The 19,074-nt window shown below is 42.6% G+C and overlaps 1 protein-coding gene across 1 annotated transcript in view; it reads right to left on the bottom strand.

Annotated features, from left to right (window-relative positions):
• The window catches only part of LOC119424952 (liprin-alpha-1), a 229,419-nt gene that overhangs the window by 16,443 nt on the left and 193,902 nt on the right, over nt 1–19,074 (bottom strand). Inside the window, exons 23-24 of the mRNA XM_037692477.1 lie at nt 13,609–13,784; nt 7,261–7,358 (exon numbers count right to left, since the gene is read on the bottom strand). Coding sequence (XP_037548405.1) covers nt 7,261–7,358; nt 13,609–13,784 — 274 coding nt within the window. The remainder of the gene's footprint in view (nt 1–7,260; nt 7,359–13,608; nt 13,785–19,074) is intronic.

Raw genomic sequence — 19,074 nt, 5'->3', positions numbered from 1 at the left:
ATCAACATATACCACACAGGTTGTGTGACAGGTTATTGCACAGGTAGTGACATTGAGGTTGAATTATTAGTTAGTTACTGCCAGTTGTTCGATGTTATTTATCAAGAGTTCAGTAATCTGACAGCTTGTAGATAATTACTGTCTTTTAGTCTTTTTGTACGCGATGACAGACTCCTGTATCATCTACCTGAGGGTAGTAGATGGAAGAGTCCTTGTGCTGGGTGGGTGTGATTCTTAATGAAGCTGCGTGCTTCACGCAGACATCGGCTGTGGTAGATGTCCTGGATGGTGTGGAGACTGCTACCATTGATGTCCTCTGCTTTTTGCACCACCCTCTGTAGAGCTTTCCGGCTCCGACTGGTGCAGTTCATGTACCACCCTGTGATGCAGCCTGTCAGCAGGCTCTCAATGGTGCACCTATAAAAGTTGGTGAGGATGCTGGTGTTTGTACCAAACTTCTTTAGGCTTCTTAGGAATTAGAGTCTTTGTCTGGCTTTCTTGACCACAGTGTCTGTATGTAAAGTCCATGACAAATCCTCGGTAATGTGAACGTCAAGGAATTCCTAAGTCAAAGTTATGTTTCTTAAATAAAGATTTAATTACACCTATTTTAAAACACTGTGGTACGTAACAATTCTTTAGAGACAAATTAAGTAGATCCAAAATGTGGACATTAAGAGAAATACCTCTTTAAACAGTCTGGTTGGGATAGGATCTAGCAGACATGTGGATGGTTTGGAGGAAGCTATTATTTTGACAATTCAGAGAGCTCAACAGGACAAAGACAGTCCAAACATAAATCAGGTTCTAGTGACATTTTTAATATTGCCTCATCTGACAAGAAACCAGAGGGGATAATAGGAAGGGTGGTTTGAAATTTCTCCCTAATTGAAATAATTTTATTTATGAAGAATCTCATGAAGTCATCACTGCTTATAGTTGTATGGATACATTGCTCAACAGAGATGGGATTATTCATTAGACTAGCTATGGTACTGAAAAGGAAACAGATGTCATTTATATTCTCATCAATTAAAGATGAAAAACAAAGTTCTAGCTTTACAGAGAGCATTTTCATGCGTTAGCAGACTGTCTCTCCAAGATAAATAAAATTCTTCAACATTAGTGGAGCGCCATTTTCTTTCCAGCTTTCTAGATGCCTTTTTTAAAGTGTGTATTTTGAATTACTGTATTTACTGAATTTTACAGGGAGCCAATGGAGAGAAGCTAAAACTGGAGAAATATGTTCTATTTCATATGGTTTGCCCATTAAGCCACACTATGGGTCTCACCGCCCGCACAGCGCGCCAGCACAGCGCGCCAGCACTGAAAAATTCCAGTCCACGCCCACCCACTGTGTGGGCCCCACCCTAGACAGCATAAACAGTGTACGGGTCCGTAGTTCTGCTCCCCATTTTTCTTCAGCCAGTGAAGCAACACATGAAAACTAAGGAAAAGTTAACTGACAAGATACCATACCATAACATTTTATTTATAGAGCACTTAAAACATCGACAAGGCCAACCAAAGTGCTGTACAGACAGAACAGACAACACACAAAGCAATATACAAAATGAATGTAAATCCGAATATAGGCATAAAAACGATGCAGATAATTAATATGATGACTAACCAGTGTGGAGCATACAGGTTCAAAACACAGATCATCTGGTGTTGAAAGCTACTGAATAGTAGTGGGTTTTTAAACGGGATTTGAAAACCGAGAGGGAGGGGGCCTGTCTGACAAGCAGAGGTAACTCGTTCCAGATATGACCACAGCTCCGAATGGCTCAGTCTGCATGTCTGCACCGAAGCAGAACACACAGGTAGGCACTCATTTTTTCTTTTTGGAGCTAGGCAGGTCTCAGACGTTTCCACCTTCAACTAGAAGTTAGCAAACAGCCTCTCTCCCTCCACCCCTCTGGGTTAGAGGGCTGAAGACAGGGCTGCCGCCGACAGGTGGTTTCTTCAAGGAGCGCTCAAACCTGTCTGCCTGTTTTTTTCAGGAGTGGCGAACACTAGACCTAGCGGTGCCAGAGCCATTAGCTCCCGCCTAGAAGTTGTTGCCTGGCTATTAGCCACCGAGACACAGTCTGACCTCGTTTCTCTAGTGTGTCAGCGTACTGTCAGGTACAACCTTTGAGTCACTGAAGATGGGAACACTAGCTTCCTCCCCTAGAGCCGACCCCGTCATCTATTTTTTCCTTCGGGTCCAGAACGGCTCGCACACGGATCGATGGCTGTCCCCCTCCTTTCCCAACGACCAGCACATGGCCAGACTCACTGACAGACTATCAGTGCACGTCTCAGACAGCTGCAGCAAACAACAGAAATGAGCTGAATCTCCTGCCAGCCGAGCAGGACGAGCTCTGTAACGCTGCAGACACCCTTTTGAATTATGCAAGATTCAGGTTGTCTGCACTGCTCGTGCCATGGCTTGGGTGACGCGCCACAGGCGCAGCTGCATTGCCCCTCTCGTCCCCCCCCTCCTCCCGGGTCCCACAGGTAGACAGAACCCGGTCAGCTACCACAGCAGTCTCCTTGCCAGAGGATTTTCAGGAGTCATTAGCAGGACTTCCTGGGGGTGTGTATGCGTGTGATAACAGTGTTATTGAAAGTTGAATAAAATACCAACATTGTTCTAAAGCAGAATTCTCTCAACAGCAGATCATGTGATCCTGTTGTTTTTTTCTCACACATGCTACACACAGGGTGAAACGGTAATCCTTTTAGACAGACGTAATAAAGGTGCCATGATTCACTATCCCTGCTCTGCTGTTTCCCCTGTTAGCGACAGGTGTTGAATGCACAATCTTCATCTTCCTCCAGCTCCTCCCTCCCACTATAGTTTATGAGAACACTGGAGTGGGCTTCCTTTCTCGAAGGGGCTTGTCACGATACAGTAACACAGGTCCCCCGACCGAATTTGGCTGTGAGACAGTGTAGCAAGCTGTGACATGTACAAACACATCCTTCTCCTCTTATCTTCAGCTCAGTTATCCCACCTGTCGGGTGGATGAGGGAGCTGGGATAAAGGGAGCGATAGAAGGTCCAACCCGTTACTGGAGCGGAAGAGGCAGCAGAAGAAAAGACATTTTGGATGTGTATTTTTTGATGTTTGTGAAAGTTTTTGAAATAAATCAACTTCACTCAGGAGCAGGGTCCTTCGTCCAGACAGGCTGAATTCTACTGTCTCTCTCTCTTACACACATCTCCTCTGCCCTGAGAGAGAAGGTAATCTTTAAACAAACATTTAAATGACAGAAATCTCATTGTTTTCCCACTCAGCCAGCATATATTGATCCCCTGGTTCGAGCGGTGCTCTCCGCATGTTTTAAAAAAAATCCTCATTCTTTACCCTCCTTTTTTCCCCTCACCTAATAGTGAAGATGGGCGCTGAGGACAGCATCCATAACATTCAAGATGGAAAGGTAGTCTTTAAACGAGACATTTAAAAGACGCTGGGACCCTTCCCCCATACAACTAGATCTTGAATCCCGGTTCGAGCAGCGCTCTCCGCACGTTTAAAAAAAAAAAATCCCCATCCTTCCTCCTCTTTCAGCCCACAGTTTTTTCCACCTGCCATTGAAGGCAGGAGGTGAGGACGGGTGTGCAAACACACAGGGTGGATAGGTAATCTTTGAACAAACGTTTAAAGGATGCCGAGACGCCCCACCATCCCACCGGGCCCCCCACTCCGTACATTCTGATGATGTACCATGGTAGGAACGAGCGCTCTATGTGGAGGTTTCTCTCTTCTTGCTCGTCAGCCTCCCTTTTCACCTGCCAGTGCAGGTGTGCGCTGAAACTGAGCCCCACTAAGAGGTGATTGATTTACACGCTCGTTCAGACTGCACAATCTCTCCTCTACAGACGACGGAGGCAGGGGCGCTTCATCTTTGCTCGACAGATAGACGACATGAAACGCACACGCGCGTTGGCTCCCAGAACGCAGCTCAGCGTGGAGGCATAAGTGCTTAATGATTGAATTGATGTGCCAATCAATCAACAAGGGCTGCACACTGCAGCTTGCAGTAGCACGCTGAGGTTCAGCAGAGTGTTGGAACTTGCCAACATCTCCGGATCAGGGCATGTTTCTGAAACCGGATTAGAAGGACTCCTGGTGAAAGACGGGAAGTTACTGGAGTTTTTTCCTTTGCTCATTCATTCGCTATTTGTACATTCCCGAAAAGCGTGAAAACGGCACTGCAGCCCCTGCGCACGGCAGGGGTGAGAATCTTTTTCACCTGGTTTTTCACAATAAACTGGGAGAAAAAGTGCAACCATTGCCCCCAGCTCATCACCTTTCTGGGGGTGCACCCAAAACTCGGTCACCATGACAGCCCTCCTGTCACAGCAAGGAAGGGAATCCCCTGATGTCACTGCTTCAGCATGTCAGGGTTCAGAGGTCAATGTCATGCATCTGCTAAGGATGTTGTCAGCGGTTCACGTTGTTTTACCGCATATGAGACGGCGGCAGTTTTTTCAATCATCTGCTCCTCAACCCCACACGTCACAAGCACTGCATGGTTACCATCCCCCGGTCGGTAGGGGCGGATCTGAGTCACTGGGGAAACCCCCAGAACCTGTGGAAAGGAGTTCCCCTGGGCAAGTGATGTAATTCATTTCCGTGTTCACAGAAGCGTCCCTCTTAGGATGTGTGTGTGTGTGTGTGTGTGTGGGGGGGGGGGGTCTGCCCCAGACGGTGGGGCGGACATGGCCACCCCACACATCTCTCCACATAAACGTGCTGGAACTGCTTGCCGTGGGTAAAGTCATTAGACACTTTGCCCCGTTGCTGCGGGGTCATCACGTGATATTACACATGGACAACAGAACTGCGGCAGCTTACATAAATCGCCAAGGGGGCGTTCACTCGGCTCAGCTGCTGGACGCAACCAGGGAGCGACTCTGCTGGATGCACACGCATCCTCACTGAATCAGAGATGTTCACATCCCAGGTGTGCTAACAGAGGAGCAGGTATTATGTCCAGGGGCGGCTCCCTGAGACAAAGATTGGAGCCTCAAACCAGACCTGATCCTTCAGATATGGAGCAGGTTCGGGAAAGCGAACTTGGATCTGATGGCCACTTGAGAAAACACAGTGTGCAAATAGTTTTTCTCTCTGAACCCACAAGATGCATCAACGCTGGGAGTGAACACATTTGCACACAATCCGTGGCCTCAGATGTTGCTCTATGTTTTTTCCCCCGACCCACTAATAGTGCAGCTGCTGGAGTGGGTCCAAGAGGAATGAATGAGGGTGATTCTGATCGCTCCACAATGCACGGGTGATCCATGGATTCTGGTTCTTCCAACAGCTGGCGAGCGAACCATGGAAATTGCCGTGGCAAGAGGATGCTCTCTTACAGGTGGGGGGAACAAGCAGGAGCCCCCCGGTGGTAGATCAGTGTCTCTGGGCCTGGCCGCTGAACAGGAATGTTTTGAGAGATTGGGTTTCCCTCAGGACGTGGCTCAAACGACCCAAGGTGCATGCGCAGCTTCCACCACGGCTTGATATGCAGCCAAGTGGGCAGCTTTTCAGATATGGTGTTTGGAAAAGGATGTAAATTTGATTTCTTGTTCCTTAAGTTACGTATTATCTTTTCTACAGCTGTTGATGATCGGAAACCTGGCATTCAGCATGATTAATATGTGCAATGCAGCCATTTCCTCCTGTCATGAGGGTTTTAAGGACAGAGTAGTTTTTAATCACTCTCGGATGAAACTATTTTCAAAGGGTTGTCTCAATGGCTACGCAAAGTTATTTCGGCGACTGGCCTTCTTCCTCCTGATGGACTCAGGGTTCATTCCACCAGAAGGTTTTCAGCCTCCACAGCAATGCATGGTGGTGTGTCTCTACAGGACATCTGCTCTGCAGCTTCCTGGTCGTCACCGACTTCTTTCATTTGTTTTTACCTGTGTGACGTCTCTAATTTGTCTCTGACACACTCGGTTCTCAGAGTCTTGTCTGAGTGACGTTACAGCCGTATTCACTCATTTCACTTCATAAGCTGCTCGCTTTATTCGAGTGGATGCTTTTCTTTCTGTCTGAAATTCAAGCAAACAAAGTTTTTTTTTCTTGTACAAAAATGTTTCCCTATCCTCCTTGCACTAAAATGTGTGAGTAATATAAAACTCAGTTCTCAGTCCGGCACAAGGGATGCACGTTTGTTTATGGTTTGCATCAGGTGCTTGGATTAACAATGTGTAATCACGGCTGAGGGGTCAGTCAGAGTATGTGTTTTAGGCAGTTTTTGTTTATGTGCTCTTGAGTTCGGATGGACCCAGTAAGACATAGACTCCATCCTGCTTTGCCTTTAACCTATAGTGTAGCTTAAAGGGCAAACCATATGAAATAGAACGTAGGTTACATATTGTAACCACAGATTCTATGAATATTGTGCAGCCCTTTTAAGCACTGGGCCTCACTGGCTCGCAAGTGGCTGAAGAAAAAGTTATCTATTTGGGAGAACTACGGACCCATATGCTATTTATGCGATCTAGGGTGGGGCCCACACAGTGGGTGGGCGTGGACTAGTGTTTTTCAGTGTTTGGCGCGCTGCGCGTGGGGTGACACCCATAGTGTGGCTTAAAGGGCTGCACCATATTCATAGAATCTGTGATTACAATACGTAACCTACGATCTCTCCTATTAACTCATTATAACTCTGGCAGCAGCATTTTGGATCAACTGAAGACTTTAAAGAAGTTTTTGGACACCTAGGTAATAAACTAATGCAATAGTGCTAGATGATAAATGCATGGACCAGTTTTTCTGCATCATTTTTAGATAAGATAATTTTAGTGATATTACACAGTTGGAGGAAAGAGGTTCTGGTAACATTTTTAATTTGGGGGTTAAAAGACATGTCCTGATCAAAAATAACACCAAGATTTTTAGGCCAAATTAAGAATAATATGAGAATGTCTTGCGTTATAATTGGGATAAATTGACTTCAATTTGATTTGAATATGTATTTGTTTTGGATTAAACTGGATTTATGGTTTAGATTTGTTATGCGTAATGTGCTCTATTAGGAGGCAGAGCTTTATGTTTCAGTGGACCAAAACACTTTCTGTTCCAGTCTTGTACAATATGACAGTCAAAAATAATCAGGACAATATTTTAACTGTTTTAATATTTTGTCCCACTTTTCGGTGTCAAAAAATGGTGTTTTTAATAAACCCCAACTGGAAAGTGCTCCTGATGAGTTTTGTACCCAAGAAAAATAAAACTTAGACTGAGCAGTTTGTTACCTTTAAGTTCTAGTTGTGACTCCTCTCTCCTCCTTTCCAACTCCTTTCTGTCGTAATTCAGCCTCCTCAGACACATCACACCACACTGAAAGCTGTTCCTGTTCCACAAAAACACAGTTCTTTGTTGTTTACTCAAGGTTCAAGGTTCATTATTGTCATTCGTATCACATGTGGTACATAAGGTGGAACAAAATTGTAGGACTGTCACGATAATTTTTTTTTCTACTTTAATTTTTATTAACATTTTTCAATAGTAAATAACATTCCAAGGATATATCACATGCATTTTCCAGATTATGGTAGCCTAAGCAGGCCTCTCTTTCCAATAATAATTCCCCAAAATAACATTAAAGGGGTACACACACTCATACAACAACTATGAAAACAATTTTTTATGTAAAAAATAAAATAATAATAATAACAATAAAATAAAATAAATCTCGGGTCATAGGTGTCTATGGTCTAGAAATTCCGCTGTTAATGGCACTGAGTTTCATCATGTCTCTTCTTGGGTGTCGTACTGTGTCCATTTTCCCCACTTATTCAAAAAATATATATTTTTTTTTATTCTAAGAATGTAGGTCATTCTCTCCATCTCATATATGTCCCTAATAATATTGAGCCATTTTGTATGGAGGGAGCCAATATCTGGTACCAGTTTCTTGTTATAGCTTTTTTACATGCAATTAACAGTATCTTAATCAAATACATATCTTCATTCAATACACATATTTTTATATTTCCAAGAAACATTGTCTTAAAATCTTTTGATAATAGGTATCCCAAAATAGTTCTGATTGTATATAAAAAAGTTAAATATGGTCCTCTGGACATTCAAAAAACAAAACAAAGCAAAACAACAAAAATGTAGAAATGTTTCGTCTCTCATCCAAGAGACTTCCTCAGTCTGAGGAGCTGTATTCAGCTCAGTCTTATAAATAGCACCTTCTCAGAGTGGATCAACCAGTTTGCTGCTGACAACCAAAACCAGCTGATCACATGCTCAAGACAGACCATCAGCCTAACAATGGATCATTAACACACTGATGGCTGTTTACTGTTCACAGAGGGCTGAGTGATACTAGCAATCACAGCATTGTAAGAGGGGGACAGTTGAACATGGAGGATCTGCCCCTGTTTAATGATGGACAATTTATTTTTACAAAGATGGCCTCCTTTACTCCTCTCTCAAACCACTGTTCCTCTCTATCCAGGATGTGAACATCTTCATCCCTGAACGAGTGACCACTGGCCTAGAGACGAGTGTAGACCGCAGAATCCTGGCCTGATGATGTTGATCTTCTGTGCTGGTCCGTCCTTTTGGCCAGTGGTTGTTTAGTTTCCCCGATGTAAGACTGATCACAGCCCTCCTGACACTGAACAACATACACAATATTACTCTGGTTGTGCCGGGGGACTGGGTCTTTGCCGTAATGTATTTTGGGGTTTAAAAGCCACTGGGACGTTGTGTTTAGAAAATAAACATCTTAGTTTCTCTGATACTCCCTCAACATACGGAATGACCACTGGTCTGGGTCTGGGTTCCTCCTTTTCACCTGATGGCTGACTGGAGTCCTGTTTGGGTTTCTTCTCTGCTTTCAGGAAGGCCCAGTTAGGATATCCACATTGCTCTAGAGACTGTCTTGTGTGGGATTTCTCCTTCTGCCTGGCTCCTGAGTTAGTGGGGACGCTGTCTGCTCTGTGGTACAGAGTCCTGATGACTCCTAACTTGTGCTCCAAAGGGTGATGGGAGTCAAATTGCAAATACTGGTCTGTGTGGGTGGGTTTCGGGTACACCTCAGTTTGCAAATGTCCTCTATCAGAAACTGAGACCTCACAGATCAAGAAAGCCAACCTGCCATTTTTTACATCTTCTCGTGTGAACTTGATGTGTTTATCCACAGAGTTGATGTGGTCAGTAAAATGTTGGACTTCCTGAGATTTAATTTTAACCCAGGTGTCGTCAACATACCTGAACCAATGACTTGGTAGCGTCCCTGAAAAGGACGTCAAGGCTCTCTTTTCTACCTCCTCCATGTACAGGTTGGCAACAATAGGAGAAACTGGAGACCCAATAGCACTGCAATGTTTCTGCCTATAATATTGCTCCCACTATGTGAAGTAGGTTGACTGCAGGCACAGTTTCAAGAGTTGACACAGTTGTTCAGTGGAAAGTGTGGTCCTGCTGCTCAGAGTGGTGTCTGATTTTAATCTTAAACTGACCACCTCTAATGTAACTGTTTGTACCAGTTTGACAAGACTGTCAACAAGGAAGAGGGCCGGCAATGGAGGAGGGGGCGTACCAAAGAGACCATCTTATCACAAGCAGAACTGGTTTGTTCCACTTTGGAGTAAGCTGTAGGGGGAAGAATCAGTTTTGTTGTGTGTTTCCTTGACTGGTGAAGCCTTCTGGACCGAAGGCGAAATGTTTCAGCACAAAAAAAGAAACTGTGCAGATGGCCTGACTGAAAAATGTTGGATTGTATACTTGGATTATTGAGCATGGACTTTGTTGTTTTCAACCACTTTGACAAGACTGTCAACAAGGAAGAGGGCTGGCAATGGAGGAGGGGGCGTACCAAAAAGACCATCTTATCACACGCAGAACTGGTTTGTTCCACTTTGGAGTAAGTTGTTGGGGGAAGAATCAGTTTTGTTGTGTGTTTCCTTGACTGATGAAGCCTTCTGGACCGAAGGCGAAATGTTTCAGCACAAAAAAAAAAAAAAAGAAACTGTCCAGATGACCTGACTGAAAAATGTTGGTTTGTTGAAACAGTTCAGGATCTCATGCTTATTTGACACAGGAACAGAGTTAACAATAAGTTGTGATGAGATGGCAGATGATTGGGGGCTGCCTGAGAGAGATATGATGGTTTTCCAGAATATTTTAGGATCATTTAGATTTTTGGAGGTCTGAGATAAGAAATAGTTGCGTTTTGCTGCTTTGACAGCAGTTGTACATTTATTCCTCATCTGCCGAAAACTCAACCAGTCAGTGTCTGAGCCATATTTTCTCGCTGCAGCCCAAAGATGATCTCTCCTGTGAAGGAGGTCATCTAGCTCTGGCGTAAACCAGGGGCTGTCTCGTCCTTTTATTCTGAACTTGCAGAAATGAGCATGTTTGTTTACAAGTAAATGAAACTATTATGGAAATAGTTCCAAGTGGTGTTCACGTCGTCGATTAATAGAATACAATGCCAGTCAAAGTGAGATAAATCCCAGAGGAAAGACTGTACACAAAAACATTTCAAATCCCTGTTTTGAATTAATCTGGGTTTAGGATGTGGAAGTTTAGTGTCTCTGAGAGCCGTTAATACACAATGATCACTTAAAATATCAGCAAAAACATCTACACCAGGGAATTTGTGAGGCATATTTGTTAGAAACAGGTCTAAGATGGAGGATTTTTCAGAACAGCTATTGCTTCGTCTGGTGGGAGAGTCAATGAGTTGAGTCAGATTGAGTGACAGGCAAAATTATATGAATTTATCACAGAGGGGGTGAACTTTTCCCAGATGAAGTTAAAATCTCCGGCAAGTAAAACCTTTTTGAATTGTAGATTAGTTATGAAGTTTATCAGAGAAAACAGAGCCTCAGATGTTGCTGAGTGGGGACGGTAACAACCCACACATAAGATCTGGCCTCCACTCAAAGTGATGTTTACAACTAAAGGCTCCAGTATACTGCCACGTATGTCCGTTCACACATACGTACGCGTGTACGGTACGCAGAGGGTTTAGACATGATACTCGAGTGTACACCCCGAGCAGCTGCAGAGCAGCTTCACAGACAAGGGGCGTTTACCTTCGGGACAAATTGAGGTCGCCGATTGGTCATTTGCTGACATGCTTACTGGATTGATTGACAGGTCAGAAAAAAGAAAAAAAGCGAGTGCTGGCAGCCTCAGCCACAGCGGTGTTCTGTGTTTATATGTTGTTAATAAAAAGATCTAAAAAAACAAAAAAAACAGGGAGCGCTGGCTCTACAGCCCACACATCAGACCAGCCCACCAGGAAATCTCTAGACCCTTCCGCAGCCATGCTGGACCTGAGTTTAATTCGCTTGTGACAAATTTCTCCATTTCTCACCATTTCAGTCATGGCATCAACAGAGGAGGAAGAGATCACTGCCTCTTGGCAAAAAACAAAAGAAAAGGCCAGATCAGAGATGAAGAAGGGGAATTTAATACATTGTTGTCGCATACAAAACAGTCCGTCGCTGGGCAGTTTATTGTGCGACACCGCGTACGTGTATGCGGTCGTAAAAATTTGAGCTTTGCACGGAGGGTACGCTGGGGGGTACGCACGTATCTCTGTGTACGTACGTGCGTACCTCCGCGTATGGATGTACGCGGCAGTATACTGGGAGCTTAAGGCCTCAAATTGGTTTGGGATTGTTTTGGCTGACACAAGACTAGAGTCCAGGGTATCTCTGATCTAAATAGCGACCCCACCCCCACTTTTTTGACGATCACAGCAATAGATATTAAATCCATCGATTGCCAGGTCATTCAGTATTCAAGACAGATTTGTTTAGCCAGGATTCAGAAATGAAAATTACATAAGCCCCAGAAGAACGGACCAAAATTTATAAAGTGTCAAGTTTTCTCAAAAGACTACAGGCGCAGAAAACGAAGACCTGGCATGTTTTTAAAATCATTTGGTGTGCTATAATGGGGGGGTCCAGGGTTGGGCCGAATTTTCTTTAATTTATTTTTCCCAATTTATATGCTTTCTTTTATGATTGTCTACTGTTACCACTGTTGTCGTCATTCTTTGTTAAAATCAGGTCTCTTGTAAATGAGTCCCCGAGGCTCAATGGAATTAGCCTGTATAAAGGTTGAATGAAAAATTCATGGCAAAAACCAATGCAGACATGTTCCTGTTTTTAGTTTTCTACCTCGCTTTACATTATAGCTGTTTTTGTTTTGTTTTTTTAATATAATTTTCTTTCATTTATTCTTCCCAATTTATGTTTTCTTTTATGATTGTCTACTGTTGCCATTGTTGTCCACTGTTGTCATCATTCTTTGTTAAAATCAGGTCTCTCTTGTAAATGAGTCCTCGTAACGCAATGAGACTAATCTGTATAAAGGTTGACTAAATAAGAATCTTTCACTTGATACAAGCCAAGAAATTGGCATGAACAATGCCTAGGACCTACTTTTCCACAAAAATCATAGTCGCCTTCTGAAAGTCAACGATGATAGCCATTTTCCAAGATGGCCGTGATTTAAAGAGATGATGACAATTTAAAAATCAAGTAAGCACAAAAAATAAAGAAAAAGAAAGACAGTTTACATATCAGTGCAGTTAAAAGGGAAAGGAATATCTTGAAGCAAGACAAGAAAGGTCTAATGTAGATGCAAGAAAAAGAAAAAATTATCCATGAGTACAAAAAAAAGAGCTACAGAGTGTGATTTACTACTGAACTATTACATGTGAAATCCAAGAATTAAAAGGTTTGAAAATACTAATACTTAAAGTATGTCAGTTAAGCTGAAGTATTTGAGTACTTGAAATAGTTTTGAAAGCTGGAATCTGCAGGAAAATACCTTTAGCAGGACGCTGCAAAATTAAAAAAAGAAAAAAAAGCAGGTAGGCATGTTTTGCCCATCTTTCTGGTGCTCCTAGAAGGCACAGCTGCAAAGTCCATGTCATCTATCAGATGATGCTGACGGAGCCACTGGCAGCCAGCCACTTTCACCTGCAGACCTGGCTTTCATCTTCACCAGCATCAATACCCTCTGAGATGGCCTGCTTTCCAGTCAGCCTTACATTAAGTGCTTCAAGGTGGCCTCCCTGTCAACTAGAGCCCTCAATGCCTCTTCCATACTGATGGCTTACCAAGAGGAGTTGGATAAGACTGCTAAACCAGATACCCCCAAGTGGGAAGAAATGTCTGTCATTAATGTTCTTTGCCTCCACACAGTCAAGGGAAATTCTCCCCTCAGCTACTTAACACAAAGCAACAAGCCTGGTCACAGATACAACCATAGCATAACAAAAACTTGATCTACATTGTCTCATTTTTATACATTTAAACCAAAGAAACAATATGACATAATGTAATGGTTTACTTTTCAGCAGTGTGGTACACCTTGAAACTAGTAACTGAGCCTTTCCTAGTTGTGAATATATTCAGTTTAATATACCGGTAATATCAACAGTTGGTTATATGAAATTTGCAGTTTGAGTTTATGCAGATGACACAGTTGTGACGGCATCAACAAAGAAAGATGTGCAAAATATTTTTTGTATAGGATAAAGCATGTAACAGACTGAGAATCAGTGTGAGAAAAAAATCAATCCTAAACAAGGATCAGAAATTGTGTGTTTTAAACTGTACCTGTGGAAGCTGTCCACCATCTTCAGCTGTCCTCTCAGGTCCTTCTTGGTCAGGTGGTCGAGCATTCTGGCATCCACCAGGGATTCCATGAAGTATGAACGATATTGTGGAAGACCCAAACTGGGCAGCCACTCATTACCAATCCACTCGTGGTTCATGTCTCCATATGCCAGCGTCTATATTCAGAGAACATGAAGCTTTGTCAGAGTTGAAAATAAGGTATAATATGCAAATATATTTTTTTACTTTACTTAGAAGCTACTAGTTAAATTAGTTTATTGCTATCTTTGTGAGCTATGCTACCACAGCTAGTAACAATAGATGTCAGCAGTGAAGCCTGATTTCTGAACTTCAACATTTGCAAACACAAATATTTTATTTGAATAACACACAAATGAAAAAGTTGAGCAAAAAAAAAAAAAAGTTTAAATGTATGCGTGTGTGTGTGCAAATAAAATAAGAAAATATAAATACATACATATACACACAAAAATATATACACATTTATACACTAATACATATACAGTGAGGAAAATAAGTATTTGAACACCCTGCGACTTTGCAAGTTCTCCCACGTAGAAATCATGGAGGGGTCTGAAATGTTCATCTTAGGTGCATGTCCACTGTGAGAGATATAATCTAAAAAAAAAAATCTGGAAATCACAATGTATGATTTTTTTAGAATAATTTATGTGTGTTACTGCTACAAATAAGTATTTGAACACCTGCCAATCAGCAAAAATTCTGGCCCTCAAAGACCTGCTAGTCCACCTCCACTCCACTTATTAGTCTAAATCAGAAGCACCTGTTTGAGGTGGTTAGCTGCATAAAGACACCGGTCCACCCCACACAATCCGTAAGACTCGAACTACTAACATGGCTAAGACCAAAGAGCTGTCCAAACACACCAGAGACAAATTGTAGACCTCCACAAGGCTGGAAAGGGCTACGGGGCAGTTACCAAGCAGCTTGGTGAAAAAACATCAACTGTTGGAGCAATTATTAGAAAATGGAAGAAGCTAAACATGACTGTCAATCTCCCTCGGACTGGGGCTCCATGCAAGATCTCATCTCGTGGCGTATCAATGATCCTAAGAAAGGTGAGGAATCAGCCCAAAACTACACGGGAGGAGCTGGTCCATGACCTGAAGAGAGCTGGCACCACTGTTTCCATGGTTACTGTGGGTAATACACTAAGACGTCATAGTTTAAAATCATGCATGGCACAGAAGGTTCTCCTGCTTAAATCAGCGCACGTCCAGGTCCGTCTTAAGTTTGCCCATGACCATTTGGATGATCCAGAGGAGTCAAGGGAGAAAGTTATGAGGTCAGATGAGACCAAAATAGAACTTTTTGGTCTTAATTCCACTCGCTGTGTTTGGAGGACTAAGAATGAGTACCATCCCAAAAACACCATCCCTACTGTGAAGCATGGGGGTGTAAGCACCATGCTTTGGGGGTGTTTTTCTGCACACGGGACAGGACGACTGCACTGTATAAAGGAGAGGATGACCGGGGCCATGTATTGAGAGATTTTGGGGAACAACCTCCTTCCTTCAGTTGAAGCACTGAAGATGGGTCGTGGCGGGGTCTTCCAACATGACAATGACCCGAAGCACACAGCCAGGAGAACCAAGGAGTGACTCCATAAGAAGCATATCAAGGTTCTGGAGTGGTCTAGCCAGTCTCCAGATCTAAACCCTATGGAAAATCTTTGGAGGGAGCTCAAACTCCGTGTTTCTCAGCGACAGTAGTGATTTATCTAAAAACCGGATTCCAAAATGGTTGGGACACTAAACAAATTGTGAATAAAAACTGAATGCAATAATGTGGAGATGGCAAATGTCAATATTTTATTCGTAATATAACATAGATGACAGATCAAAAGTTTAATCTGAGTAAATGTAACATTTTAAAGGAAAAATATGTTGATTCAAAATTTCACAGTGTCAACAAATCCCCAAAAAGTTGGGACAAGTAGCAATAAGTGGCTGGAAAAAGGAAATTGAGCATATAATGAACAGCTGGAAGACCAATGAACACTAATTAGGTCAATTGACAACATGACTGGGTATAAAAAGAGCTTCTCAGAGTGTCAGTGTCTCTCAGAAGCCAAGATGGTAAGAGGATCACCAAGTTCACCATTGTTACGCAGAAAGATAGTGCAGCAATACCAGAATGGTGTTACCCAGCGTAAAATAGCAAAGACTTTTAAGTTATCATCATCAACCGTGCATAACATCATCAAAAGATTCAGAGAATCTGGAACAATCGCTGTACATAAGGGTCAAGGCCGTAAAACTCTACTGGATGCTCGTGATCTCCGGGCCCTTAAACGTCACTGCACCTCAAACAGGAATGCCACTGTCAAGGAAATAACAGAACGGGCTCAGGAATACTTCCAGAAAGCGTTGTCAGTGAACACAATCCACCGTGCCATCCGCCGTTGCCAGCTGAAACTCTACAGTGCAAAGAGGAAGCCATTGCTAAGCAAGCTCCGCAAGCTCCACAAGCTCAAACGTTTGCACTGGGCCAGGGGTCATTTAAAATGGAGTGTGGCAAAATGGAAGACTGTTCTGTGGTCAGATGAGTCACGATTTGAAGTTCTTTATGGAACAATGGGACGCCATGTCATCCGGACCAGAGAGGACAAGGATAGCCCAAGTTGTTATCAACGCTCCGTTCAGAAGCCTGCATCACTCATGGTATGGGGTTGCATGAGCGCTTGTGGCATGGGCAGCTTGCATGTCTGGAAAGGCACCATTAATGCAGAGAACTATGTTCAGGTTCTAGAACAACATATGCTCCCATCTAGACGTCATCTCTTTCAGGGAAGACCCTGCATTTTTCAACACGATAATGCCAGACCACATTCTGCAGCAATCACAACATCATGGCTACGTAGGAGAAGGATCCGGGTACTGAAATGGCCAGCCTGCAGTCCAGATCTTTCACCTATAGAGAACAATTGGCGCATCATAAAGAGGAAGGTGCGACAAAGAAGGCCCAAGACGATTGAACAGTTAGAGGCCTGTATTAGACATGAATTGGAGAGCATTCCTATTTCTAAACTTGAGAAACTGGTCTCCTCTGTCCCCAGACGTCTGTTGAGTGTTGTAAGAAGAAGGGGGGATGCCACACAGTAGTAAAAATGGACTTGTCCCAACTTTTTTGGGATTTGTTGACGCCATGAAATTTGGAAACAACAGATTTTTCCCTTAAAATGATACATTCTCTCAGTTTAAACTTTTCATCTGTGATTTGTGTTCTATTCTGAATAAAATATTAGATGTTGGCACCTCCACATCATTGCATTCAGTTTTTATTCACAATTTGTTTAGTGTCCCAACTTTTTTGGAATCCGGTTTGTAATTGCACATAACATTACTTTTAAGGTTTGATGGAAATCATGAAACAACAATTTTACTTCTGTGAATAACATTAATAATAACCTGTTCAAGTTGGGAAAAAAGTACTTTTTAGTCTTTGTTTGAAAATTGTCAAATCTCTAAATGTGCTTTATTGGGGGGGATGAGGGTGGGAATTGAAAAAGACATCTTGAATCTTGACGTGAGCTTAGCTAAAGCCACTTTTGCTCTCGTCTTCTGTTTGTACTGCAGCTTTTTGCACAGGTAATAAGCCTAACGCCAATGTCCCCCATCGCTGACAGAGTTGAATAATTAATGTTTGCAGCCTTTGAGATGAGATTTTTTTGGACCACATTAGAACAAGTAATGCAAGTGAACCTTGTGTTTGGTACAAAGTAATAAAGTTAGTAGGAGTTACACTATGTAAGAGGTAAGTTTTTCTTTTTTTCTTTGGCCAAGGCGGCGCAGAGTGATGGATCCTGGTGAGCCGAAACAGCAGTTACCGGTATATGCACCACCAGGTTTGTTTTCAGATATATGGTGGTAGACATTTTGGATTTTCATGTGGTCAACCAATTTTCGATAGGGACCTTTCTTATGCCTAGATGCAAGCACAGTGGTCCCTCGCTACCTCGCGGTTTGTTTTTTGTGGACTTGCTCTATCGCGGTTTTTTAAAGTAAGATTGGACATGACACGCAATTGTCTGACTGATGGATGAGCTGCATGATCGGCATGGAATTTAAACATGAATAAATTATTAATAAATTAATAAATTATTTTAAATTATTTAGCCCCTGCTGCACCTGTGTGCAGCCCAGAGATGCAGAGGAAGCTTCTCCTGCAGCTGTGTGCAGCTAAGAAATGCAGAAGATATTTCCAAAGTCCTTCTTTTCTTGTCAACAGGGGTCAAAAACAACTGCTTACTGATGTACAGTTGAAACCAGAGGTTTACATACACTATTTAAAAAGACATGCATTTTTTTCACACTGACGTGAAATCAGAATAAACTTTTCCCGTTTTAGGTCTGTTAGGATTGCCAAAAATGTTCTATCTGCAAAATGCCAGAATAATGAGTGAGAATTTCTTAAGGTAATTTTCATTACTTTCTTCAAAGTCAAAAGTTTAAATACACTAAGATTACTATGCCTTTAAACAATTTGAAACATTTAATGTCATGTCTTTGGAAGCTTCCGATAGGTTTATTGATAACATCTGAGTTAATAAGACACACCCCCGTGGATGTAATTTAAGGAACACCTGAAACACACTGCTTCCTTGTGTAACATCATGGGAAAGTCGAAAGAAATCATCCAACATATCATAACAATTGTGGACTTCCACAAGTCTGGTTCATCCTTGGGTACAACTTCCAGATACCTAAAGGTGCCTCGTTCATCTCTATAAACAATTATAAGTACAAACAAAATGGGAATGTCCAGCCATCATTCCTCTCAGGTAGGAGACGGATTCTGTGTCCCACAGATGAACGTGCTTTGGTCTGAAATGTGCATATCAACCCAAGAACAAAAGCAAAAGACCTGGTGAAGATGCTGGCTGAAGTTGGTAAGAGTGTGTCATTATCCACAGTGAAACGAGTACTGTATCGACATGGGCTGAAAGGCCACTCTGCCAGGAAGAAGCCATTACTTCAAAAGAAACATAAAAAAGTCAGATTCAAGTTTGCAAATGCACACTTGGAACAAAGACCTTAATTTTTGGAGACATGTTGTGTGGTCTGACAAAACTAAAATTTAACTGTTTGGCCCATAATGACCATCATTACGTTTGGAGGAAAAATGGGGAAGCTTGCAAGCCTGAGAACACCATCCAGACTGTGAAACAAGGGGGTGGCAGTACTATGTTGTGGGGTTGTTTTGTTGCAGGAGAGACTGGTGCACTTCACAAAATAGATGGCATCATGAGGAAAGAACATTATGTGGAAATACTGAAGCAACATCTCAAGACATCAGCCAGAAAGTTAAAGCTTGGGCGCAAATGGATTTTTCAAATGGACAATGACGCGAAGCATACTGCCAGACTGGTTACAAAGTGGCTCAAGGATAACTCAAGGATAACAAAGTCAATGTTTTGGAGTG

The sequence above is a fragment of the Nematolebias whitei genome, chromosome 2 (assembly GCF_014905685.2).
Source record: "Nematolebias whitei isolate Nwh7 chromosome 2, NemWhi1, whole genome shotgun sequence".
In the NCBI taxonomy this organism is placed as follows: Eukaryota; Metazoa; Chordata; class Actinopteri; order Cyprinodontiformes; family Rivulidae; genus Nematolebias; species Nematolebias whitei.
Note: the sequence above shows the minus strand (reverse complement) of the source record. Positions and strands in the feature narration are given on the sequence as shown.